The sequence below is a fragment of the Bufo gargarizans genome, chromosome 10 (genome assembly GCF_014858855.1).
Source record: "Bufo gargarizans isolate SCDJY-AF-19 chromosome 10, ASM1485885v1, whole genome shotgun sequence".
NCBI lineage: Eukaryota > Metazoa > Chordata > Amphibia > Anura > Bufonidae > Bufo > Bufo gargarizans.
This window is the reverse complement of record NC_058089.1, coordinates 9,559,880-9,584,222: the sequence shown is the minus strand read 5'-3', so window position 1 is coordinate 9,584,222 and position 24,343 is coordinate 9,559,880. Positions and strand designations below refer to the sequence as shown.

The 24,343-nt window shown below is 47.3% G+C and overlaps 3 protein-coding genes across 7 annotated transcripts in view; 1 reads left to right on the top strand and 2 right to left on the bottom strand.

Moving 5' to 3' along the window:
* The first annotated feature begins 1,769 nt into the window (after positions 1-1,769).
* The window catches only part of SAAL1 (serum amyloid A like 1), a 62,219-nt gene continuing 39,645 nt past the window's right edge, over positions 1,770-24,343 (top strand). Inside the window, exon 1 of one of the 2 annotated variants that reach the window (XM_044269353.1) lies at positions 1,770-1,888. In XM_044269353.1, the coding sequence (XP_044125288.1) occupies positions 1,885-1,888 (4 nt within the window). In that variant the 5' untranslated portion in view covers positions 1,770-1,884. Of the gene's footprint in view, positions 1,889-7,085; positions 7,590-24,343 lie in introns of those variants that run through there. The other variant, XM_044269354.1, reaches the window with a different exon arrangement.
* On the bottom strand, positions 8,140-24,267 carry LOC122920146 (serum amyloid A-5 protein-like). 2 transcript variants are annotated; one of them, XM_044269365.1, is made up of 4 exons: positions 24,162-24,267; positions 9,756-9,920; positions 8,961-9,099; positions 8,140-8,423 (listed from the first exon to the last, which is right to left on the bottom strand). In XM_044269365.1, the coding sequence occupies exons 2-4, from the start codon at positions 9,892-9,894 to the stop codon at positions 8,285-8,287; spliced, it is 417 nt and encodes a 138-aa protein (XP_044125300.1). In that variant the 5' UTR covers positions 9,895-9,920; positions 24,162-24,267; the 3' UTR covers positions 8,140-8,284. The 2 variants fall into 2 exon arrangements, with proteins under 2 accessions (XP_044125300.1, XP_044125299.1); XM_044269364.1 differs by lacking the exon at positions 24,162-24,267 and adding an exon at positions 13,330-13,385.
* Positions 18,760-24,286, bottom strand: LOC122920149 (serum amyloid A-5 protein-like). Of its 3 annotated transcripts, XM_044269369.1 has the most exons (5): positions 24,162-24,269; positions 22,076-22,204; positions 20,565-20,720; positions 20,282-20,420; positions 18,760-19,029 (listed from the first exon to the last, which is right to left on the bottom strand). In XM_044269369.1, the coding sequence occupies exons 3-5, from the start codon at positions 20,692-20,694 to the stop codon at positions 18,888-18,890; spliced, it is 411 nt and encodes a 136-aa protein (XP_044125304.1). In that variant the 5' UTR covers positions 20,695-20,720; positions 22,076-22,204; positions 24,162-24,269; the 3' UTR covers positions 18,760-18,887. The 3 variants fall into 3 exon arrangements, with proteins under 3 accessions (XP_044125304.1, XP_044125303.1, XP_044125307.1); XM_044269368.1 differs by lacking the exon at positions 22,076-22,204 and having other exon boundaries at positions 20,565-20,718; positions 24,162-24,286; XM_044269372.1 differs by lacking the exon at positions 22,076-22,204 and having other exon boundaries at positions 20,565-20,713; positions 24,162-24,266.

The window sequence follows — 24,343 nt, the reverse complement described above, 5'->3', positions numbered from 1 at the left end:
ATAGTATTGGGGGCACAGCGGGCACAGTATTAGTGGCACTATCTGTGTGGTAGTAGTATTTCCAGGGGGACTGTTTCTGCAGTATAGTATTGGGGGCACAGTATTGGGGGTGGCAGGAAAGGGTGTTCAGAAGATGTGAAGATGATGGAAATGTGGGAAACTGTCTGTCAATCTCTGCAGAGACGGGAGATGGCAGAAAAATCATCATGGCGGTCTGGTCTGAATGGAGAATATAGAGGAAGAGAACATTTACAACAAAGGTGACATCACTGGATGTAAGAGGTAGGGGGCGCTATGTAGGAGAAGAGATGCTCCCGCTCACCCCCTGCCATTTGCAGAAGGAGGATTCAGAGCTGGGTGAGGACGGCGAAAGGGGGCAGCAGGCCACGGGTGGGTTCAAGCCTTGAGCAGGATCTGGGGAGGGAGGAGCTTCCTGGCTGTAGCCGGCTGTTTATAGTACAGGCCTCCCCTCCCCTCTCTGTATGATGTACAGACAGGCCTCAACAATAGAATTTCAGCTGTACAGTGTTTGTTGGGAGTGGCCTATTATATGTAGGAGGGGCTTTTAATAATGGGTGGGGCTAAAATGGGCCACTTGACTGGATTTGCCCCCCAGGACTAAGGCTGCCAGCCCTCCCCTGGTGGCGCCTATAGTTTTACCCGCTCCGGATCGCGTAGCATGCGTTATAAATATCTGATTCATGTGGAGCCACACCTGTCTTTTCCACACACTCCGAAAGCTTCCTGCTGAGGCGATCACACATGTGCAGGACTGTCTCCTTTCAAATACATGGGGGTAAGGCCTCATGCACACGACTGTTCCGTTTTTTTGCGGATCCGCAAAACACGGAAGCCACCCGTGTGCCTTCCGCAATTTGCAGAACAGAACAGGCGGCCTATTGTAGAAATGCCTATTCTTGTCTGCAAAACCGACAAGAATAGGACATGTTATATTTTTTTTGCGGGGCCTTGGAACGGAGCAACGGATTCGGACAGAACACAGAGTGCTGTCCCCATCTTTTGCAGCAGAATTGAAGTGAATGGATTTGCATTCGAGCCACAAAAACTGCGGCTCAGATGCGGACCAGAACAACGGTTGTGTGCATGAGGCCTAAGGGCGACTGCTGAGCAGGGGCGGATTGGCCACAGACCTTACAGGGAAATTTCCCAGGGGGCCGCCTGAGCCCTCCTCACAGCCGCCAGCGGAAGTTTTTGGGGACGTGTTTTGTGATGCTCTGTTGGGGAGGTATCATGTGCCACAATATGGTATTGCCGGCCCTGCCTTCCATCATTTTGGACCAAACTACAAAACGGGGCCACTCTTAGTATTTTTTTCAGGGCCACTATAAGTTCCCAGTCTGCCCCTGCAGCAGCGCATGCTTTCATTCTAGGAAGAATTCTCCCATTACCTGACAACAAGCAGAGATGTTGAAAATAGGGGAAATTGATGCGCAAAGTAAATTCAAAATAAATGCAATATTTATTCTCTGTTCACATCCAAAGCTGCTATTGAAATTATTTAGCTTTTCTGGCAGGCGCCCAGATCCCATTCCCACCCTGTGCTCTGTGTGCTGACGGGTCTGACAGCCTGCAGCTGACGGGAATGAGAAAAAGACCAGATAAAATCAATGCAGAAGTGAATTTAAGGGTTTGTGAGGCCATTTCACTATTCAATAGATGAGGAAGCGTGAATTCCCTCTATAGCGATTTCTGTACTCGGCAGGAAGCAGCAAGTCAAATGGGAAGCGACTGAGGTTGTTTGTGCCTCGCGACCTTCCGTAGCACCTGCACCCTGTTTATAGTAGGTCACATGCTCAGTAGCGGCTTGGCTTTGCTGCGTCACGTGACGGGGCGGGGCTTGTGACGTCGAGGCCGAGGAGCAGTATGGGTGAGTTGTGAGTGACTGCTCGGAGCAGCCGATGGCCGCAGTCACCGGGGAGGAGGGAAATTCAAACCCCCGTTGGTCGTCTTGTGAAGCCCCGGTCTGCGGCCGCCTGCCGCGCGGTGCTCCGTCTCCGTTTATGTCCGTCTGGTTGAGAAGTGCGCTGTTGTGACTGATAATCACCCCCCCCCCCCCGCGCTGTCGCAAATGGACTATTCCGTGTCACTAATCTGTCTCTGAGGATTTGTGCTGCGCTCCTAGCCCCGGATGTTTGTGGCCCCTGAGGGCCCGAGCTCACACGACTCCGTGGATAGTTTGCTGTGATAGAGCTTCTCCTTTGATGGGTTTTCCATTTTATCTTGCTCTTACATTGCGCACAGGCTGCGGGAGTGAGGGGCAGGTTGTAGGGGAGGCGCTGACCGCAGGGTCTCCGTTAGGGGATGCTCACACTGAGCAGAACCAGTACCTCTGAATGGGATTGTTCCTGGTGCAGGGTTTCCACACAAAACACAAGTATAACCCAATACTGCAAGAAGATGGTGGCGGTGTTATTATACTCCTGCCATTCCCCTATAGATGGTGGCGGTGTTATTATACTCCCGCCATTCCCCTATAGATGGAGGCGGTGTTATTATACCCCCTGTCATTCCCCTATAGATGGAGGCGGTGTTATTATACCCCTCTCATTCCCCTATAGATGGAGGCGGTGTTATTATACCCCTCTCATTCCCCTATAGATGGAGGCGGTGTTATCATACTCCTCTCATTCCCCTATAGATGGAGGCGGTGTTATCATACTCCTCTCATTCCCCTATAGATGGAGGCGGTGTTATTATATTCCTGCCATTCCCCTATAGATGGAGGCGGTGTTATTATACTCTCATTCCCCTATAGATGGAGGCGGTGTTATTATACTCCTGCCATTCCCCTATAGATGGAGGCGGTGTTATTATACTCCCGCCATTCCCCTATAGATGGAGGCGGTGTTATTATACTCCCGCCATTCCCCTATAGATGGAGGCGGTGTTATTATACTCCCGCCATTCCCCTATAGATGGAGGCGGTGTTATTATACTCCCGCCATTCCCCTATAGATGGAGGCGGTGTTATTATACCCCTGCCATTCCCCTATAGATGGAGGCGGTGTTATTATACCCCTGTCATTCACCTATAGATGGAGGCGGTGTTATTATACCCCTGTCATTCCCCTATAGATGGAGGCGGTGTTATTATACCCCTGTCATTCCCCTATAGATGGAGGCGGTGTTATTATACTCCTCTCATTCCCCTATAGATGGAGGCGGTGTTATTATACTCCTCTCATTCCCCTATAGATGGAGGCGGTGTTATTATACTCCCGCCATTCCCCTATAGATGGAGGCGGTGTTATTATACTCCCGCCATTCCCCTATAGATGGAGGCGGTGTTATTATACTCCCGCCATTCCCCTATAGATGGAGGCGGTGTTATTATACTCCCGCCATTCCCCTATAGATGGAGGCGGTGTTATTATACCCCTGCCATTCCCCTATAGATGGAGGCGGTGTTATTATACCCCTGTCATTCACCTATAGATGGAGGCGGTGTTATTATACCCCTGTCATTCCCCTATAGATGGAGGCGGTGTTATTATACCCCTGTCATTCCCCTATAGATGGAGGCGGTGTTATTATACCCCTGTCATTCCCCTATAGATGGAGGCGGTGTTATACCCCTGTCATTCCCCTATAGATGGAGGCGGTGTTGTTATACCCCTGTCATTCCCCTATAGATGGAGGCGGTGTTGTTATACCCCTGTCATTCCCCTATAGATGGAGGCGGTGTTGTTATACCCCTGTCATTCCCCTATAGATGGAGGCGGTGTTGTTATACCCCTGTCATTCCCCTATAGATGGAGGCGGTGTTATACTCCTGTCATTCCCCTATAGATGGAGGCGGTGTTATTATACCCCTGTCATTCCCCTATAGATGGAGGCGGTGTTGTTATACTCCTCTCATTCCCCTATAGATGGAGGCGGTGTTGTTATACTCCTCTCATTCCCCTATAGATGGAGGCGGTGTTGTTATACTCCTCTCATTCCCCTATAGATGGAGGCGGTGTTGTTATACTCCCCTCATTCCCCTATAGATGGAGGCGGTGTTGTTATACTCCCCTCATTCCCCTATAGATGGAGGCGGTGTTGTTATACTCCCGCCATTCCCCTATAGATGGAGGCGGTGTTGTTATACCCCTGCCATTCCCCTATAGATGGAGGCGGTGTTGTTATACCCCTGCCATTCCCCTATAGATGGAGGCGGTGTTGTTATACCCCTGCCATTCCCCTATAGATGGAGGCGGTGTTATTATACCCCTGCCATTCCCCTATAGATGGAGGCGGTGTTATTATACCCCTGCCATTCCCCTATAGATGGAGGCGGTGTTATTATACCCCTGCCATTCCCCTATAGATGGAGGCGGTGTTATTATACCCCTGCCATTCCCCTATAGATGGAGGCGGTGTTATTATACCCCTGCCATTCCCCTATAGATGGAGGCGGTGTTATTATACCCCTGCCATTCCCCTATAGATGGAGGCGGTGTTATTATACCCCTGCCATTCCCCTATAGATGGAGGCGGTGTTATTATACCCCTGCCATTCCCCTATAGATGGAGGCGGTGTTATTATACTCCTCTCATTCCCCTATAGATGGAGGCGGTGTTATTATACTCCCCTCATTCCCCTATAGATGGAGGCGGTGTTATTATACTCCCCTCATTCCCCTATAGATGGAGGCGGTGTTATTATACTCCCCTCATTCCCCTATAGATGGAGGCGGTGTTATTATACTCCTGCCATTCCCCTATAGATGGAGGCGGTGTTATTATACTCCTCTCATTCCCCTATAGATGGAGGCGGTGTTATTATACTCCTCTCATTCCCCTATAGATGGAGGCGGTGTTATTATACCCCTGCCATTCCCCTATAGATGGAGGCGGTGTTATTATACCCCTGCCATTCCCCTATAGATGGAGGCGGTGTTATTATACCCCTGTCATTCCCCTATAGATGGAGGCGGTGTTATTATACTCCTCTCATTCCCCTATAGATGGAGGCGGTGTTATTATACTCCCCTCATTCCCCTATAGATGGAGGCGGTGTTATTATACTCCCCTCATTCCCCTATAGATGGAGGCGGTGTTATTATACTCCCCTCATTCCCCTATAGATGGAGGCGGTGTTATTATACTCCCCCCATTCCCCTATAGATGGAGGCGGTGTTATTATACTCTTCTCATTCCCCTATAGATGGAGGCGGTGTTATTATACTCCTGCCATTCCTCTATAGATGGTGGCGGTGTTATTATACTCACACCATTCCCCTATAGATGGGGGGGCGGTGTTATTATAATCCCCGCATTCCCCTGTACATGTGGGGAGTGATATTATTATAATCTTGTCACAGATGATAAACTCGCTTCCCATCTGAATTGTACACTTTGCGGTAGCCATTAGGTTGCTCGCCCCTTTTGGGGTGTATAAACTGGAATGATACTCACTGATGCACAGCTCCCTCTAGTGGTTGCTGTATAATCTGTATGTAGTGAGCTCCCTCTAGTGGTTGCTGTATAATCTGTATGTAGTGAGCTCCACCTAGTGGTGGCTGTATAATCTGTATGTAGTGAGCTCCCTCTAGCGGTGGCTGTATAATCTGTATGTAGTGAGCTCCCTCTAGTGGTGGGTGTATAATCTGCACGTAGTGAGCTCCCTCTAGTGGTGGCTGTATAATCTGTATGTAGTGAGCTTCCTCTAGTGGTGGCTGTATAATCTGTATGTAGTGGGCTTCCTCTAGCGGTGGCTGTATAATCTGTATGTAGTGAGCTTCCTCTAGCGGTGGCTGTATAATCTGTATGTAGTGAGCTTCCTCTAGTGGTGGCTGTATAATCTGTATGTAGGGGGCTCCCTCTAGTGGTGGCTGTATAATCTGTATGTAGGGGGCTCCCTCTAGTGGTGGCTGTATAATCTGCACATAGTGAGATCCCCCTAGCGGTGGCTGTATAATCTGCACGTAGTGAGCTCCCTCTAGTGGTTGCTGTAAGCAGCTAGAGATGAGTGAATTTCCGCTTATGAAATTCGTTCACACTTCGTTTGGTGGTAAAAGGTGAATTGCGTTATGGATTCCATTACCACGGACCATAACGCAATTCCATGACGGAATGCATAACGGAATGCCTTTAGAAGTCTATGGCCTGCATAATGGATCCGTCCGGTTTTCGTTATGCAGGCCATAGACTTCTATTATGACGGAATAAATAACGGAATGCCTCTAAAGGCCTTCCGTTATGGATTTGGGCTATGGTCTGTGGTAACGGAATCCATAACGCAATTCAGCATATACCCCAACTCAAAATAGGAATTTCGCTCATCCCTGGTGCTGAGCAGCACCGCCGACACATTATCGGGGGCAGCAGCAGGATGGGACTTTGTGCAGATGGAAGGGACCTGCTGGGGAAGCATGTGACTAAAGATGTCTGTGCAGCAAACTATGCAGAGGCGCGTTATGGCTGGAAGAAGTCATGATGGCCGTCAGGGCCAGATGGAGAGCATTGGTAAACTGCAATTAAGATAAATTTAAAATAGCCGTTACTCTGTTTGCCCCTTTTGGGGTGTGTAATGTGGCTTAGTACGAGAATCTGTAAATGTAGCAAATCTATTTCCATGAACATTGTGCATGTACAGAGAACGCCCCTATAGGGCTAACACTGCTCACACCCAGAGCGCCCCCTGTTGCAGCTGTCACTGTTATTGCTGATACGCCGTGATACTCGGGGCACGGCTCTAGTATTTCTTAGGGAGCCCTTTTAGGTCTGAAGTGATTGGGGTCACGGCCGCTTCGCCCCCACTTGTTCACCCTCTGATCTGCAGCGCTGTCTGCAAGTCCTCTGCCTCCGATGGTCTGGATGCGTTCTCCTGCATTAGTGGGGAAAATAGAAATGTGCACAGTCTGTGTATAGTGGTTGATGTGATTGGACTCAGTAATCTGTGGTGTTAATGTCCCTATAGTATAGAAGATATTGCTCAATCAGATTTCCTTCCTGTAGTCGTTTTCAGTCCCCCCCCCCCCCCCCCCTACCTTGCACACATTAATGGGGAGGGGAGTATGTTGTGTGGTTTAGAAAATTCATATTTGAATATTGGGAAATCCTGCTACATTAGTACATTGTACATACATTTGCTACATTAATAGAGGGGATGTCCCATTTAGAACAGTGTTTGCAAACCACATTCTTATCTTCCGGGCTATATTTTGCCCTAGTGTCAGTGCCTAGGGTGGCTCTCAGTAAGAGGCGCTCATTGTACAAGGACCCGGTGATGGCCAGCGTCAGGATGTTGTCTGTTACAGCGGGCTAGGCCCTGATACTGTGCCACAGTGAAGCCAGGAGCTGGGAGAGTTAAATATTTTTCTCTCTTGTGGCCTGATTTATTTAAAGAGGAGCAGACCCTGCCGCAGCCAGGGAGAAAAAACTGATCGCCTTTTCCCGTGCTCGGCTTCGATCGGACCGCACTGCAACCAGGGAGAGGGAGACGTTCCCCGAGAAAAGCCTTTCCTCTCCGTACCGATGCTATTACAAAACCAGAACAGGGAGCACAGCGGGGCAACAGAGCAACCAATCGGGGAAACAAAATTGCAGCCATGACATCTGCTAGAAATGCCCTACAGTGCCAGGTACATATATTGTAATGTCAGGACCAGTAAAAGGTCCTCTTTAACTGGTCTGGAGTCTGAATTAGTCCAAGGGTTTGGTCTGGGGGTTTGTATTAATTTAGTGTGTCAGTAAGAATTAGCTTGGGAGTTCTGCTCTGGGGTCAGAATTCATTTATAGGGTCTCAACTGTAGTCTGATTTAGTTTAGAGGTCTGGTCTGGGGTCTGAATGCTGTCGGCACTGCTTATAGGGCAACTTTATATGGGGCAGTTAGGGTTATATTATCTTAGTTTGAGACTGTGCCCTATCTATGTATGGGCTGTCACATTATTAGGAGCAGCAGGATGGCGGTTTGTGAAGAGTGAGGGGACCTGCAGGTGAAGTAAGTTACCAAAGATGTCTGTGCAGCAAACTATGCAGATGTAACTTATGGCTGGAAGTCATCATGGCGGTCTGGGCAAGGTGGAGAAGATTTTGTTATTGTCGAATAGCATTATATATTAGACAATATAATCATCATGTGTTCGCAGCAGTGATATTTTATAATACATTACAGTAAATACAAGGATCTGTAAAAGTAGCAGAAGAGCTTTATTGCTTCCATGAATGTGCATGTACAGAGAATGACCCTACGGGGTAACGCTGATCACATCCAGCAAGACCCTATAGCTGCTGCCGGTCATGGTTCACGCTGATGTGTTGGGATAGGGCACGGCTCTAGTATTTCTTAGGGAGCCCTTTAGGTCTGAAGTGATTGGGGTCACGGCCGCTTCGCCCCCACTTGTTCGCCCTCTGATCTGCAGCGCTGTCTGCAAGTCCTCTGCCTCCGATGGTCTGGACGCGTTCTCTTGCATTACTGGGAAAAGACAGAAATGGACACCGTCTCAGGATATTGTTGCTGTGTCACATCCAAAGCTGCCTTCAAAATCCTACTGGCATCCTGTTAACTCGCTGCAGCCCCTGCTGGTTCAGTTCTATGCTGAGCTATTGACAGGGCTATGATGTTGAACTCATTGTGGTGGTGATCGGGTTCCCCATTGCTGACAACCAGATATAATCTTCCAATCTCGTTAGTAAATGGTTCCCTATTGGAGATTCCACCCCCCACCTCAGTATCTCCCAGCACACAGGGGGCATAGTGCCTGGGGGAGGCAGTCTGCTTAGCTGGTAGGGGTGCAAGTGCAAGGCGACTTCTTTTTCGTTCCAAGCAGCTACCACCACGATTCTGAATGCAGCTTTGGGTGTGACCAGAGTACAAGTTGAAAATAGGTTTAAAAAAATTAACCGAATCATCATTCTATGAATATTGTGTAGTGAAGGGTGGGTAACATTATTAGGTCAGTACATCACATCCTGATGATTAGGGTGTTCCCAGGTCTATAGGGACACTTACCTTATAACCCTGGCCGCCCAGGCGCCACCCTTTCCTCTCTTTGCAGCATCGTAATTCCCCCGGGCATGGAAATACTTGTCGGCATTCTTCCAGTTGGCATCTCTCATATCTTTATAGGCTCGAGCCATGTCCAAGGATCCTGCAGGACATCATGAGTCAGTGTTACCCTAAAATAAGTGCCCCCCCCCCCCCTCTTTATATTTCATTAGAACTGAAAATATATTATTAGGATTGCTCCCCTGTTGGATAAATCTGTGAGGCTGCAGCCTGCAGTTACCAGATGTATCCAACAGGGGAGCAATTCCAATAACACAATAGCTGGGCACACTATTGTGATCTACAATGTAGGGAATTTCACTCTTTCCTTGTCTTGTCCTAAATATCTAGTGATGGGGGTAGCAAGGAAACCGCGAGATCATCAAAATTTCCCTGAAAGTCTACGGTTTTGTGTATACCGCTGCTATGCAGACCTATGTGCTCTTACAGCTCCTCTGTCTATTAAAGTGGAGTAGCACAAGACTGATGAGATTACACAAATCTGCAACCATGGAGGCACATAGATGTGCACGGGAGCTGCTGATAGAAAACGGCAGGTTTTTTATTTTTATTTTTTGGTAAATTTAACATAATGGAAATGCAGAGGAACAGTAAAAATAAGTTGCAGAAGTGAGCATACCCTTTATAGAGCTTTGATCACTCGGTAATACAAATGACTTATTTACCAGTAGCAGCTCCCCCTAGTGGGCACAGAATGGAATTTTATTGTTTCGCCATGCCTCCTCGGTTGGCACCTACCTTTAGCGGCCTGCTTTGAAAATCTGGCAGCGTCTCTAACGTTGTTCTTGACTTGTCTGCCTTTGTTTTTTAACCATTGCAACTGCGCCTGAGCCACCGCCAGCGACAGCAGCAGCAGGAGAAGCACGGACAGCCTCATTGGGAATCAGCAGGGGGCGCTCTTGCCTGCAGGACAGGATAGACACAGATTACAGGAGAGCTCTAGCATTGAAATGATGAACCAGCAGCTCCTGGGTCCAGCACAGGAGAAAACTGTGATTTGCAAATTATGACCTCGTATCCTTTACCTAGACTGTATACTACAACTCCCAGCATGCCCTGTTTGGAGAGCCTCAGGTTAGATGGGACTACTCTGAATCCCACTCTCCAGACAAGTGTAATGAGAATATTTATGCCATTCCCTAACACTATATAAGGAAGACCATGGAGGCAGCCTTCCTTACATAGAGATGTTACCTGTACTCTGAGGACGGGTGAAGTGTGGAGGCCGACTCCCTGAGCATTACCCGCAGTGGCACAAGGGGGCACACCTTGTTTGTTTCTGCATCTCAACGGAATTGACCTATCCTTAGTATGGTCATCTATATCGGAAAGGTAGTGCTGCATGCCAGGGGCAATCTCATATTGATGACCCATCTATCACTTTTGTAGGGGTTCCTCCATTTATTTATTTTTATTTTTTGTGACTTAAAATATTATATTTGTAAAAAGACACTAAAGTGTTTAAATCCAGCAGTCGGATTATAAAATATTCTGCGTTCCTGGAGAGTCCAAAAAATCTTTCACTTTACGTGTAAAGAATCCCCCTGGATGGAAAATCCTATTAGAAAATATGTTTTCTCTGATAGATTGTCGTCCCTCCATACACTCTTGTTTCACTGCGTTTTTTAACCCTGGGGGGGGGGGGGGGGGGGGGGGTGTTTAGTAAAACATAACCTTTTATTAGAAAGAAAAAGGAGTAGCTCAAAGTAATAAGATACATGGAGAGTCCTGAGGATATACAATGTATTAATGAACAGCGAACAGGCGGATACGTTGTGACTTCATGCACCAGATAACACCCTGTCTGTCTGCAGGATATGAGCATTCCCGACCGTGTGTACTTTGCAATCCGCAAAATACAGATGGCGTCCGTGTTGCATTCCCATTGTTTTAGACTTATTGACTTCAGTGGGTCGGTGGTCTGCATTTTGCGGTCAAGTATAGGACATGTTTGTGGATCTGCATTTTAAGGACCACAAAATCCATACGGTCATGTGAATGTGTCTATTTCAGCCTGGATAGCCCTATTATGAAGTGGACAGATCGGATGGCTAATAAGGCCAATATGCTCCTGTGGCTCACAATTTATAACACTTATCTCCTTTGGCCTACAGCCATCTCTTCCGCCATGGCTGAGCTTGTATATGTAGTGAATGGAGAGAGGGGAGAAAGCTGCTGCCGGACACCTCAGTCCTGTATGGGCACCTGGTAGCGGCTGATCTCCGATGTCTTTTGTCGGCAGCCGATGGTGCGGTGTAATCACGTTCTGCTGCCGGTAAACAACGAGTCAGTATGGAGAAGAATGATGGCATTAGCGATCCCTGCTCCCCATACCGTGGAGGAGATCGCTGCTTGTAATAACAGCGGTCTCCTCCACCAGCAGGCAGCAGATTGCCGGGAAGGAATGCCGTCCTGTTGTCCTGTTTACAGAGACCTTAATGTCCCCCAGCGTCGGGGAGGACGTCAAACACATTAGATTTAGATCTCACATATGGCCCGCTTCACTGTCTCTTATCCCTACATGTGCAGATATGTTCAGGGCGCGCAGACAGACTTGTATTAATGCCGGGAAATGCTCAGAACCAGGAGCCTTATTCCCATTTGTTCCATCCCTAGAAGCACGTCTGGCCCCTGATGAGGCACAAAAACAATGTGACAAATCGCACAGGAATTATTCAGGATTGAGTGCGTCAGCCATGTAAGATCTTGAAGGTCCCTTTACTTGGGATCCCGACAATCTGCTGCTCGCTGGTGGAGGAGAGCGCAGCATTTACATGCAGGGATCTTCTCCACAGTATGGGGAGCAGTAATCGCTAATTCCATCGCTCAACCCAATACTGAATCATTATTTTCCGGCAGCTGAGCACTGATTACACAGCATCATCTGCCACCGGCAAACAGGTTTGTGTGCGCACAAATGATGGGATTACCGATGAACGAGCGTACATTTACACTGCCAGACAGTCGCTGAAGAGCGGTCCTATGAACAATTATCTTTAGGATTCTCAGCCTGTGTAAAGGGCCCTTTAGACCAGGGTTTCCCGACCAGTGTGCCTCCAGCTGTTGCAAAACTACAACTCCCAGCATGCCAGCACAGCTGTGCGTTGTAGTTTTGCAACAGCTGGAGGCACGCTGGTTGGGAAACACTGCTTTAGACTATTCAGGCTGTACATATCTCAGGGAAATCTATGTCGGAGAGAGAATTATGAGCCCGATGAGCAGTCATTCTTGTCACTAGGTCAATGACAGGGAGCAAAGTTAAAGGGGTCCTCTCACATCAGCAAATGGCATTTATCCTCTAGAGCATGGTTTCTCAACTCCGGTCCTCAGGACCCACCTACCAGTCAGGATTTGAGAATATCCCACAGAATAAATACATGGATGCATGGACACTAATTATATCAACTGCTCAATACTAAGGAAATCCTGAAAACATGACTGGTAGGTGGGTCCCGAGGACCTGAGTTGAGAAACCCTACGCTAGAGAAAGTTAATACAAGGCGCTTACTAATGTATTGATTGGCCATACTGCTTCCCTTGCTGGCTGGATTTATTTTTCCATCACATTATACATTGCTTGTTTCCATAGTTACGACCACCCTGCAATCCATCAGCGGTGGTCGTGTTTGCACACTATAGATAAGAATGCCAGCCTCTCTGGTGGCCAGGAGCGCACATGGGCTGGTGCTTTTTCCTATAGTGTGCAAGCATGACCACCACTGATGGATTGCAGGGTGATCGTAACCATGGAAACGAGCCGTGTATAATGTGATAATTGAATTCAGCCAGCAAGGAGACAATATGGATAATAACAATACATTAGTAAGTGCTTTGTATTAACGTCCGCTACAAGATAAGTGCCTCTTGCTGAAGTGACACAACCCCTTTAATCACAAACTGATCTGTCCACCTAGGGCTATCCTAGGCTGAAATATACAGCTAGCAAAATCCTGCAGACCAGGTATTAGACTGACAGAGTATCAGTACTGGTGCACGCTGTAACAATGTATCTCTCTGTTTACGGTTTGTAAGTACATTGTATCCTCACAATTCTCTTATCTTTCAAAGCTCAGCCTTTTCCTTTGCATGTCACCCAATACAAAATCTGCTCCAGTATCTTCTGGATCGCGCTGTTCTGCTCTAAAAATCAGTTCTGGATAATTTTCCTGCAAATTTTAATCCAAAATTAATTCCTACCATAAACTCGTAAGTTTGGGTTCTTTTCTTATTCCCAGGGTACTAAAAAGTCATCTTGGTTGCTAAGTTCTCCAGAATTATCTCTGCAGCAGTAAGACAGTAATAATGCCCTCACCTGTATCAGGATCTGCAGTCTGCTCCTTGCCGGGCTCTGGGGTCCGTCCGGCGGCAGCGCTATTTATCCCAGTTGCTCGCCGGCTGCTCCAATCACATCCTGCAATCTGTGAGTCATTAATATAATTACAGTGTAAAAGCCTCTGTCCTAGACATTTCTCAATCTGAGAATTTCTTAGTTTCAGTTTATTCTGGGTTTACGAGAATCTCTACCCTTGCATTGGCCTCGCAGTTCCCTGCCCAGTGCCAGGCTGGGAGGAGAAAGCTTTATGCACTTGGAATTTCCACTTGGACTTTGCTAATAATAAGAAAAATGTCATTTATTGTGGGGGGATCTGAAATGCTACAAGAAATAGAGCAGGACACGTAGAAGCAGAAGTGGGGTAATGGCGGGGAAATCTTATGCTAAAAGCGATGTCTGGGGTAGAAAATGCCTGTTTGTCACATCCTCAGAACTAAAACCGGGTGCATGCAGTCTCCATTAGTGTCAATGAATCGTCGCCTCAGCCATCAAGACAACTTACTGGAATTATGAGCTGAAACTAATGCCACCCTTTACATACAAAAGGTGAGTGGGGTTAGCGCTAGGATAGAGAGGAAAAACGGTAAAACCAGTGAAGTGCCGCAGTAAATAATCTGGTCAGCAGTCCTTTCATTATCTTAAGGCAGGATTATGATGAGTTATCTCTATTATAAAGCTGGGGGCAGATAACAAAGGATCCACCAATTAGAATAGGTGATGGACACAGGTCGCCTCTTTTGCTTTCCTGCGCAGTGACTTTTGCACAGGTCACAGAGCATGCCCACAACGCTCCCTGAGTGAGCTCTTCCGAGATGTCCAAACCCTCAGTAAGGCTACTTATACATCTGCGTGATCCGGCCGAGGATCTCAAAACCAGAATTAAACGGATCCGAGCCACTTATTACATCCGGACGCATCCGTCCCATTCGAACGCGGTTGTATTAAATCAAAACTGAACATCCAGTTATTTCGCTATAAAAAAACGGATCCGGCACCATTGACTTACATTGCTTTTAATGCCTGGTCCAGTTTGTTCAATTTTGCAAACTGGACACAAAACTGCAGCTTGCAGCGGTTTTATGTCCGGCAGCAAAACGGAACAGATACGTACTTAACCTAATCAGTTTTGTCCCCTCTGCCGGGTCTCAAAACCGGAATTGAAAACGCAGATAGGAAAGTGGCCTAAGATGGGCCCACGTTGTGTGTGGCAGCAGAAGTAAGGTCGTGGTGCTGGATCCGATAAGGACCTTACCTGCGCTGCCCGTCCTGAGGCACAGAGAAGGCAGCAGCGGGGAGAGGTGTAAGGAGGCCGAATGTATGTTTTCCCATCTGATCTACAGTCTGCGGTATGTGACTGCCGCTAATGTGACAGACCCTGCCCCTCTGATAATGAGACTGCCGCTAATGAGACAGACCCTGCCCCTCTGATAATGTGACTGCCGCTAATGAGACAGACCCTGCCCCTCTGATAATGTGACTGCCGCTAATGAGACAGACCCTGCCCCTCTGATAATGTGACTGCCGCTAACGAGACAGACCCTGCCCCTCTGATAATGTGACTGCCGCTAATGAGACAGACCCTGCCCCTCTGATAATGTAACTGCAGCTAATGAGACAGACCCTGCCCCTCTGATAATGTGACTGCAGCTAATGAGACAGACCCTGCCCCTCTGATAATGTGACTGCCGCTAATGAGACAGACCCTGCCCCTCTGATAATGTGACTGCCGCTAATGAGACAGACCCTGCCCCTCTGATAATGTAACTGCAGCTAATGAGACAGACCCTGCCCCTCTGATAATGTAACTGCAGCTAATGAGACAGACCCTGCCCCTCTGATAATGTAACTGCAGCTAATGAGACAGACCCTGCCCCTCTGATAATGTAACTGCAGCTAATGAGACAGACCCTGCCCCTCTGATAATGTAACTGCAGCTAATGAGACAGACCCTGCACCTCTGATAATGTGACTGCAGCTAATGACAGACCCTGCACCTCTGATAATGTGACTGCAGCTAATGAGACAGACCCTGCCCCTCTGATAATGTGACTGCCGCTAATGAGACAGACCCTGCCCCTCTGATAATGTGACTGCAGCTAATGAGACAGACCCTGCACCTCTGATAATGTGACTGCAGCTAATGAGACAGACCCTGCCCCTCTGATAATGTGACTGCAGCTAATGAGACAGACCCTGCACCTCTGATAATGTGACTGCAGCTAATGAGACAGACCCTGCACCTCTGATAATGTGACTGCAGCTAATGAGACAGACCCTGCACCTCTGATAATGTGACTGCAGCTAATGAGACAGACCCTGCCCCTCTGATAATGTGACTGCAGCTAATGAGACAGACCCTGCACCTCTGATAATGTGACTGCAGCTAATGAGACAGACCCTGCACCTCTGATAATGTGACTGCAGCTAATGAGACAGACCCTGCCCCTCTGATAATGTGACTGCAGCTAATGAGACAGACCCTGCCCCTCTGATAATGTGACTGCAGCTAATGAGACAGACCCTGCCCCTCTGATAATGTGACTGCAGCTAATGAGACAGACCCTGCCCCTCTGATAATGTGACTGCCGCTAATGAGACAGACCCTGCCCCTCTGATAATGTGACTGCAGCTAATGAGACAGACCCTGCCCCTCTGATAATGTGACTGCCGCTAATGAGACAGACCCTGCCCCTCTGATAATGTGACTGCCGCTAATGAGACAGACCCTGCCCCTCTGATAATGTGACTGCAGCTAATGAGACAGACCCTGCCCCTCTGATAATGTGACTGCCGCTAATGAGACAGACCCTGCCCCTCTGATAATGTGACTGCAGCTGGGGAGAACATCTTCCATATAGGACTTTATATGGATTTCCTGCCTCACAGCTGCCAGACCTGTAGGGGGCAGTAAAGTAAATGATAACCGGTCCAGCATGGCTCTGTATATAGTGAGCTCCCTTCTCGTACAGATATAATGGGTGTCTTAATGTGGCACTTCTACTGTACAAGGAAAGATGGGGTGGAGAGGAGTCATATAATATGCTAAATATGTGCAGAGTTGCTGCTAATCATCCTATCCTTTGAATAGGTCATTAATATCCGATCAGTGGTCTGACAAACGCCAGTCCTGCCTATCAGCTGTCCTCAGCCGCCACCGGGAAACCCACAGTGGAGGGAGCAGGAAGCCGAAAGCTCCATCCACGGTCTAGTGGGTGTGCTGGGTTCCTGCAGCTCAGCTCCCCTTCAAGGAAGGTTTTAGACCCCATTGACCTAATATTTATGACCTATCCTAAAGAAAGGTCGTCAGTATCTAGAGCTTTGACAGCCCCTTTAACCCCTTAGCGCAGAAGGCCGTGCATGTACGGCGGGGAAAACTGTGCCAGAACGCCGTGCATGCTCCCCTACCAAGATTGCGCACCTGAAGCGCAACTTAGACCACTTGTGACTGTTCAGCTCCCACAGAGGCCTCATGCACACTACTGTGTTTTGCGTTCACACTTTTTGGGGGATTGGACGGGGACCCGTTCATTTCTATGGAACCGCAAAAAATGTGCTGTCTACATCCATGTGACCGTCCAGCAAAAAAAATAAAAATCAGTTTTGCAGATATTGGGCATTTTGACAGTGGGACCCAAGAAAAGTGCAATTTATGGTGGTAATTCTGGCGTGTCATCCTGTCACACTCTGGGGTGGGGGCCGCATCACTGAACCCCGGGCTCCGGTTACGCGCTCGTCAGCAATGCTTTGTGTAAATATCACTGAGCGGCATTTATCAGTCTCGCCCCCAGTAGCAGTTTTAACGGCGTGATAAATGATCAGAATTTGTGGATCATGGCGATAACCGGCAAGTGGTAATGTGCCTTTAATGGGACGTATTCAGGTCCAGTACCTGGAGCGGCACGGCCTGTAAGTACAGCCCTGGTTATGTCTCTACAGCTGCTGCTCCAGCTAGACAGCCGCCCCCATAATAAAGTGGCGGCAAAGTAGAATAAAACACAATCGGAAAATAAAACCTGATTAGGAAAAATAAAGTGTTGCAGTAAAAGTTTTTATTTAAAATATATTTTTAGCCTTTATATATAAAAAAAAATTAAATAAAAAATACATTCCTTTAAATCCCAAGTTGCAGAATGATGGCAGATATCAAAGGGCATCTGTCCCCAGGATCCTGGACTGTTGCAGATAAGAGGTCCAGATGGCTAATTTGTTGTTTTCCTACTGCCTCCCATTTCCCCCTCGGTCAGCGCTCAAAGCTGCACCCCTTGTCAGGACTGCTCAGCGCATGCACAGGAGTCCTCTCTGTTCGGTCGGCCCAGCAGTCCTTACTGTGTATTTCAGTGCAGCTTTGAGCACTGACGGGGGAGGCAGTATCTGTGTATTCCTGCTGATAAGAGTCCAAGCTTGTGCCGACAGATTCCCTATTATGTATTGTGCAGCGTCTCGTGCCCGTTCTGTGTCTTGGTCTCGTCTTCCCAGAAATGTTTGAAATTTGTAAAATGTATCCGTGTAAAAGTCACTTTCTGCGGTTAGGTGGCGAAATTGCTTTATATATTACCGGTATATATTCTGCAACATAGGACCATCCAGAGTCATCCATCGGTTGCAGTTGCCCAATGTTTACATGACCGAAACTTGGCTGGAAGTTGCACAATATCGCTGTACAACTTGGGTCACGCGCGTTGAGGCACCGTCCAAGCCGCGTAGCCTAGGACTTGGGTGACAATAGCTTTATTAGGCGATCAGTGTTGCAAATGTGACTTTGCAAAGCAACTTTTTTTTTTTCTTCACTTTTTGTTGCTCTCATTGTGGCAAAACCATTGCAGCGCCTTTTACACTATGCAAAGGGTGAAACATCCGGCATGTGTAATACATTCCTATTTTGCTGAGATTTCACATAAATGGCGGCAGTAATTGCAATATGACTGACGCGTGAATACAAATGTGATACTGTTAAGTGCTGCCAGCAAGTGGCGGCATTACTCTGCGATGCACCCTCCTGCTTAGGCTACATTCACACGAACGTATTTCGTTTCCGTGTCCATTGCATTTTTTTGCATTTTAGATGAGGACCCATTATTTCGCAGATAAGAATAGGCATTTACAATGGATCCGCAAAAATAATGGATGCAACACGGAGGTCACACGGACGTCATCCTTATTTTTTGTGGATCCGCATTTGTTCGTGTGAATGTAGCCTTATGAAGTGGGCTGCAGGAGGGGCCCAGAGGAGGTATTTCACATTGGGAGCGAGGGGTTGTGACCTGGGGTTGGTGGGGCAGATGTCTGATGCTATTATACGAGGTGCTGACTTTTGTGAGGGTGTTCCAATGTGCAGGCTGGTGTCCCCCCTTGTGGGGAGTCTGAAAGTTGTGAAGTGTGTACATACAGCGGTATAGAAACTCAAGCATCTAAAGATAATGCACCTTTTATTCCTATAGGGGGCGCTCTCATTAGTGAATACAGAAATAATTACAACTTGTGGATGAGACAATTGGCATTAATTACACTATCCCGCCATAGAATTGCAGCGTCCAGGTCTAGTATTTGTCAGGGAGACCTTTAGGCCTGTAGTGATTGGGGTCCCGGCCGCTCCGCCCCCACTCGTTTGCTCTCTGATCTGCAGCGCTGTCCTCGGCCCCTCTTCCGCTGCTTGACGACTGCATGGATTCTCTTGCATCACTAGGGAAAGATGGGAATAATTGCAGACTGAGTACAGGTTTACACTCGAATATGTCACTTTTCAAGTACTTTGCTTTAGTAGTATTGTCTACTCCAGTCGCAGCCAAAGCTGCATTAAAAATGTTGCTAGTTTTACTTTTAGCTGCAGGACATCTCCCTGGTGGGATAATGTATAGACAGTGGTTTGCAATCTGTGGGCATGCACCGCTGCAGACCACTACTTCTGAGCATGCTTTGTTGTGGTGCCTTCTGGGAGTTGTAGTTACTAATGAGGCCCCTTTCACACGGGCGAGATTTCCGCGCAGGTGCAATGCGTGAGGTGGAGACCTGATCATCATTATTATTTTTCCCCATATAACATGGTTATAAGGGAAAAATATATAATTCTTAATACAGAATGGATAGTACAATAGGGCTGGAGGGGTTACATTTTTTTAAATTTAACTTTCCTTAATCCACTTGTTCGCGCAGCCGGCATCTCTTCTGTCTTCTTCTTTGCTGTACCGGTCGTCATTCGGCGCAGGCGCTCTGAGAGAAGGACGCTCGCTTGGCTGCTCCTTCCTCAGTGCGCCTGCGCCGATGACGTCAGCCCTACACCCGGAAGAGAAGTCTTCTCTTCCGGGTGTAGGGCTGACATCATTGGTGCAGGCGCACTGAGGAAGGAGCAGCCAAGCGAGCGTCCTTCTCTCAGAGCGCCTGCGCCGAATGACGACCGGTACGGCGCAGGCGCGGAATTTGAGCTGCAGGCAGGGCCACCTGGAGAATGAGAGCGCTCGCTGGCCCTGTCAATCAAGTGGAGGAGGGGGTGTTTTTTCAGACAAAGGATGCGGCGGCTACCAGCACGTCCGCCCAACTTGCTGGTAGTGAAGAAATTTACATTTCACTAAAGTCCGATTTTTACTGAAATTGCACCACAGCCTGAGGAAAGAGGGGTATATATTGAATCTGTAAACATTAGCAAATATATTAAGTCAAAAACTGAAAATTGGTGCTTGGGGGGTGACGGAAGCCCTTTAAGAATGTATTATTTCCGCTTATAACCATGTTATAAGGGAAAATAATAGCAATCTACACAGTCCCTAACCCAAACCCGAACTTCTGTGAAGAAGTCCCTGTTTTGGTACCAAACATGCAGATTTTTCTCACACACGTGCAAAATGCATTACAACTCGCGCAGAAAGAGGCCTTATGGTCTGAAGGCCACATGTCCCAGAATGACCTTGATGGTTTCTATAAAGATGGGGCCACGTACCTTATAATCCTGGCTGCCCACTCTCCACCACAACCTCTCTGTGCGGCATCGTAATTCCCCCGGGCATGGAAATACTTGTCGGAATTCTTCCAGTTGGCATCTCTCATATCTTTATAGGCTCGAGCCATGTCCCAGGATCCTGCAACACGTTAAAGAATACAAGTCCAACTGTTGCCATCCATTAGCTGCCATGTTGATGTATTGTACTCCGCATGTGACTGCAGACACTAGGAGTAGTAGTCAAAGAGCTACATACTGAAGACCCCTCCTCAGAACAACTTACCTTGACCGGCTTCTTTAACAAATCTGGCACCGTCCTTGATTTTCCTGCCGGTGTCTTCTAGCCAGTCTAAGACTTGTGCATGAGCCACAGCCATAGACAGGACCAGCACAAGGAGCAGCGGGACCTTCATTGGGATCTGCCGGGATGTTCTTTTCTGGCAGAAAAATAAAGTAGACAAAAATTTGCTTTTGTCACGGACTGTGGTTGATGCTGCAGTTTATCCCGTACATATTAATTAGAATTTTTTTTTTTACGGATCCTGAGCTACATCCTGTATTATACTCCAGAGCTGCACTCAATATTCTGCTGGTGCAGTCACTGTGTACATACATTACTTATCCTGTACTGATCCTGAGTTACATCCTGTATTATACTCCAGAGCTGCACTCACTATTCTGCTGGTGCAGTCACTGTGTACATACATTACTTATCCTGTACTGATCCTGAGTTACATCCTGTATTATACTCCAGAGCTGCACTCGCTATTCTACTGGTGGAGCCACTGTGTACATACATTACTTATCCTGTACTGATCCTGAGTTACATCCTGTATTATACTCCAGAGCTGCACTCACTATTCTGCTGGTGCAGTCACTGTGTACATACATTACTTATCCTGTACTGATCCTGCGTTGCATCCTGTATTATACTCCAGAGCTGCACTCACTATTCTGCTGGTGCAGTCACTGTGCACATACATTACATTACTTATCCTGTACTGATCCTGAGTTACATCCTGTATTATACTCCAGAGCTGCACTCACTATTCTACTGGTGGAGCCACTGTGTACATACATTACTTATCCTGTACTGATCCTGCGTTGCATCCTGTATTATACTCCAGAGCTGCACTCACTATTCTGCTGGTGCAGTCACTGTGTACATACATTACTTATAGGATGTAACTCAGGATCAGTACAGGATAAGTATTGTAATGTATGTACACAGTGACTGCACCAGCAGAATAGTGAGTGCAGCTCTGGAGTATAATACAGGAGTAATGTCCTGTATTATAAATCAGCGTTGGGGAGGATGTCAAACACATTAGATTTAGATCTCGCATATGGCCGCTTCACTGTCTCTTATCCCTACATGTGCAGGTATGTACAGGGCGCGCAGCCAGACTTGTATTAATGCCGGGAAATGCTCAGAACCAGGAGCCTTATTCCCATTTGTTCCATCCCTAGAAGCACGTCTGGCCCCTGATGAGGCACAAAAACAATGTGACAAATCGCACAGGAATTATTCAGGATTGAGTGTGTCAGCATTGACAGATCTTGAAGGTCCCTTTACTTGGGATCCCGACAATCTGCTGGTGGAGGAGAGCGCAGCATTTACAAGCAGGGATCTTCTCCACAGTATGGGGAGCAGTAATCACTAATTCCATTGCTCATCATCTGCCACCAGCAAACGTGTTTTTGTGTGCGCACAAATGATGGGATTACCGATGAACGAGCGTACATTTACACTGCCAGACAGTCGCTGAAGAGCGGTCCTATGAACAATTGTCTTTAGGATTCTCAGCCTGTGTAAAGGGCCCTTTAGACAGTCGGCAATTCAGTGTTTATTAGGCAGTCAGTCCATTCAGGCTGTACATATCTCAGGAGAATCATGAGTCCGATGAGCAGTCATTCTTGTCACTAGGTCAATGACAGGGAGCCAAGTTAGTGTAACTGCCGTTTCATTTTTTATTCCCTAATGGTATAGTACACTCTGCTGTAAAAGTGCTTTTGTGATTTAAAATTCTATCATTTTCAGTTTTACCTGCTAATAACCCCCACAAATGCTACTTTCCTTTTCAGCAGCTCTCGTCTCACTGCGCTGCCATGTGCAGTCCTTCTTTTCAGTATTAGGCCGAATGCACACGGCTGTGAGCGGTCCGTGGTATGATGGGCTGGATTCCTGCTGACAGCAGGAGCACATGGCGTCATTGGTTGCTATGACGCTGCGCGCTTCATGCCGCCGCTGCACTACAGTAATACACTCGTATGATCTATACGAGTGTATTACTGTAGTGCAGCGGCGGCATGAAGCGCACCAAGCCAGAGATAAAGGCAGTCAAAGCAGCCCCCTCACTGTCAGTCTGGAAGAGGGACAGCTGGCTATTTAGAGGTTAAAAGAAATGCTTACTAATTTAATGTAATTGCCAGGCTTGTCTCTGGTTAGCTGTATGTGAGGATACACACTGCTCTGGGTACTGTGGGAAGTTATCTGCGTTCTGATTGGTCCTGCTTGTTCATGTGAGGAGAGCGAGGGCTTATGGGAAGTGAGGGAAATACAGGATGGCCTCAAGGAAGGGCAAAGATCACCGCAGGAAGAGCAGCAGAGGCCATCTTAGGACGTTGCTGAAATAGCGGCACAGAGAAATATGGTTGCTAAGGGCTGAATACAGACATCAGAAAGGTAAAGTTAGCTGAAAAATGCAGCTTCATGAATATCTTCCCTTCAGCATCACATCTGTTGGGAATTTCAGTTTTGGTAGTGAAATGGCAGTTACACTTTAAACGAGTTGTCCAACTTTAGCAAATGGCATTTATCCTGTAGAGAAAGTTAATACAAGGCGCTTACTAATGTATTGTGATTGGCAATAATGCTTCCCTTGCTGGCTAGATTTATTTATTTTTCCATCACATTATACATTGCTTGTTTCCATAGTTACGACCACCCTGCAATCCATCAGCGGTGGTCGTGTTTGTACACTATAGATAAGAATGCCGGCCTCTCTGGTAGCCCGGAGCGCACATGGGCTGGTGCTTTTTCCTATAGTGTGCAAGCATGACCACCACTGATGGATTGCAGGGTGATCGTAACCATGGAAACGAGCCGTGTATAATGTGATAATTGAATTCAGCCAGCAAGGAGACAATATGGATAATAATACATTAGTAAGTGCCTTGTATTAACTTCCGCTACAAGATAAGTGCCTCTTGCTGAAGTGACACAACCCCTTTAATCACAAACTGATCTGTCCACCTAGGGCTATCCTAGGCTGAAATATACAGCTAGCAAAATCCTGCAGACCAGGTATTAGACTGACAGAGTATCAGTACTGGTGCACGCTGTAACAATGTATCGCTCTGTTTACGGTTTGTAAGTACATTGTATCCTCACAATTCTCTTATCTTTCAAAGCTCAGCCTTTTCCTTTGCATGTGACCCAATACAAAATCTGCTCCAGTATCTTCTGGATCGCGCTGTTCTGCTCTAAAAATCTGTTTCGGATAATTTTCCTGCAAATTTTAATCAAAATTAATTCCTACCATAAACTCGTAAGTCGAGGCATTTTGGGTTCTTTTCTTTTCTTATTCCCAGGCTACTAAAAAGTCACCTTGGTTGCCTGTTGCCAAGTTCTCCAGAATTGTGTGTCTCTCTCTCTGCAGCAGTAAGGCCGAGTTCACACTTCAGTTATTTGGTCAGTTATTTCCATCAGTGAATTTGAGCTAAAACCAGGTGCTGCTCTAAACACAGAACAGGAGCCGATCTCTCCATTATACCTGTGGAGGCTTCACTGCGGGTTTTGGCTCACAATAACTGATGGAAATAGCTGATCACATAACTGAAGTGTGAACTCAGCCTAAGACAGTAATCATGCCCTCACCTGTATCGGGATCTGCAGTCTGCTCCTTGCCGGGCTCTGGGGTCCGTCCGGCGGCAGCGCTATTTATCCCAGTTGCTCGCCGGCTGCTCCAATCAGATCCTGCAATCTGGAAGTCACTAATGTCATTACAGTGTAAAAGCCTCTGTCCTAGACCTTTCTCAATCTGAGAATTTCTTACTTTC

Bases quoted from the DNA above. Each gene is read 5' to 3' on its own strand.
- LOC122920149 (XM_044269368.1), bottom strand. From the start codon at position 20,694: ATGAAGGTCCCGCTGCTCCTTGTGCTGGTCCTGTCTATGGCTGTGGCT. The intron at 20,421-20,564 runs GTAAGTTGTTCT...AACGTGTTGCAG, and splicing joins TGTTAAAGAAGCCGGTCAAG to GATCCTGGGACATGGCTCGA. The intron at 19,030-20,281 runs GTACGTGGCCCC...ATCTTTCCCTAG, and splicing joins TGGGCAGCCAGGATTATAAG to TGATGCAAGAGAATCCATGC.
- LOC122920146 (XM_044269365.1), bottom strand. From the start codon at position 9,894: ATGAGGCTGTCCGTGCTTCTCCTGCTGCTGCTGTCGCTGGCGGTGGCT. The intron at 9,100-9,755 runs GTAGGTGCCAAC...GATGTCCTGCAG, and splicing joins TTCAAAGCAGGCCGCTAAAG to GATCCTTGGACATGGCTCGA. The intron at 8,424-8,960 runs GTAAGTGTCCCT...GTCTTTTCCCAG, and splicing joins TGGGCGGCCAGGGTTATAAG to TAATGCAAGAGAACGCGTCC.